Source organism: Pygoscelis adeliae, unplaced genomic scaffold, assembly GCF_000699105.1.
Source record: "Pygoscelis adeliae isolate BGI_AS28 unplaced genomic scaffold, ASM69910v1 Scaffold222, whole genome shotgun sequence".
In the NCBI taxonomy this organism is placed as follows: Eukaryota; Metazoa; Chordata; class Aves; order Sphenisciformes; family Spheniscidae; genus Pygoscelis; species Pygoscelis adeliae.
Window position 1 is genome coordinate 5,195,374 of NW_008824309.1, and position 496 is coordinate 5,195,869.

At 63.5% G+C, this 496-nt stretch overlaps 1 protein-coding gene across 1 annotated transcript in view; it reads left to right on the plus strand.

The window, feature by feature from the left end:
* Positions 1 to 45: 45 nt before the first annotated feature.
* The window catches only part of EPC2 (enhancer of polycomb homolog 2 (Drosophila)), a 50,756-nt gene continuing 50,305 nt past the window's right edge, over positions 46 to 496 (plus strand). Inside the window, exon 1 of the mRNA XM_009318957.1 lies at positions 46 to 198. Coding sequence (XP_009317232.1) covers positions 46 to 198 — 153 coding nt within the window. The remainder of the gene's footprint in view (positions 199 to 496) is intronic.

A 496-nucleotide genomic window follows, 5' to 3' on the forward strand; every position in this document is an offset into this window, starting at 1 on the left:
CCCCCCGCCCGCCCGGCCCCGGGGTGTTATTGTGAGGGGGAGACAATGAGCAAACTCTCCTTCCGAGCCCGGGCGCTAGACGCCGCCAAACCGCTGCCCATCTACCGCGGCAAGGACATGCCCGACCTCAACGACTGCGTCTCCATCAACAGGGCTGTGCCGCAGATGCCCACGGGGATGGAGAAAGAGGAGGAATCGGTAAGGGAGCCGCGCAGGGGGGGCACCATTGTTTATCAGACACCCCCCTCCCCTCACGGGAAATAGGCCATTGGCATTCAGCAAGCGCACTACGCACGCTCCCCACCGCAGCGCCGCACGGCTCTTATGGGGCCCTGCGCAAAGAGCGCAGCGTAAACTGCTGTCCGACGCCGTAAGCGGGCCCTGCTCCGCCATCTTCTTTGCGTCCCGACTCGCGAGTGTTTTGATTAGTGGGGGGGGGAGGCCTTTACGCTAGCGTAAGAAGGAGGAAGGCGCAAGACGCATCTCTGAATGAGCG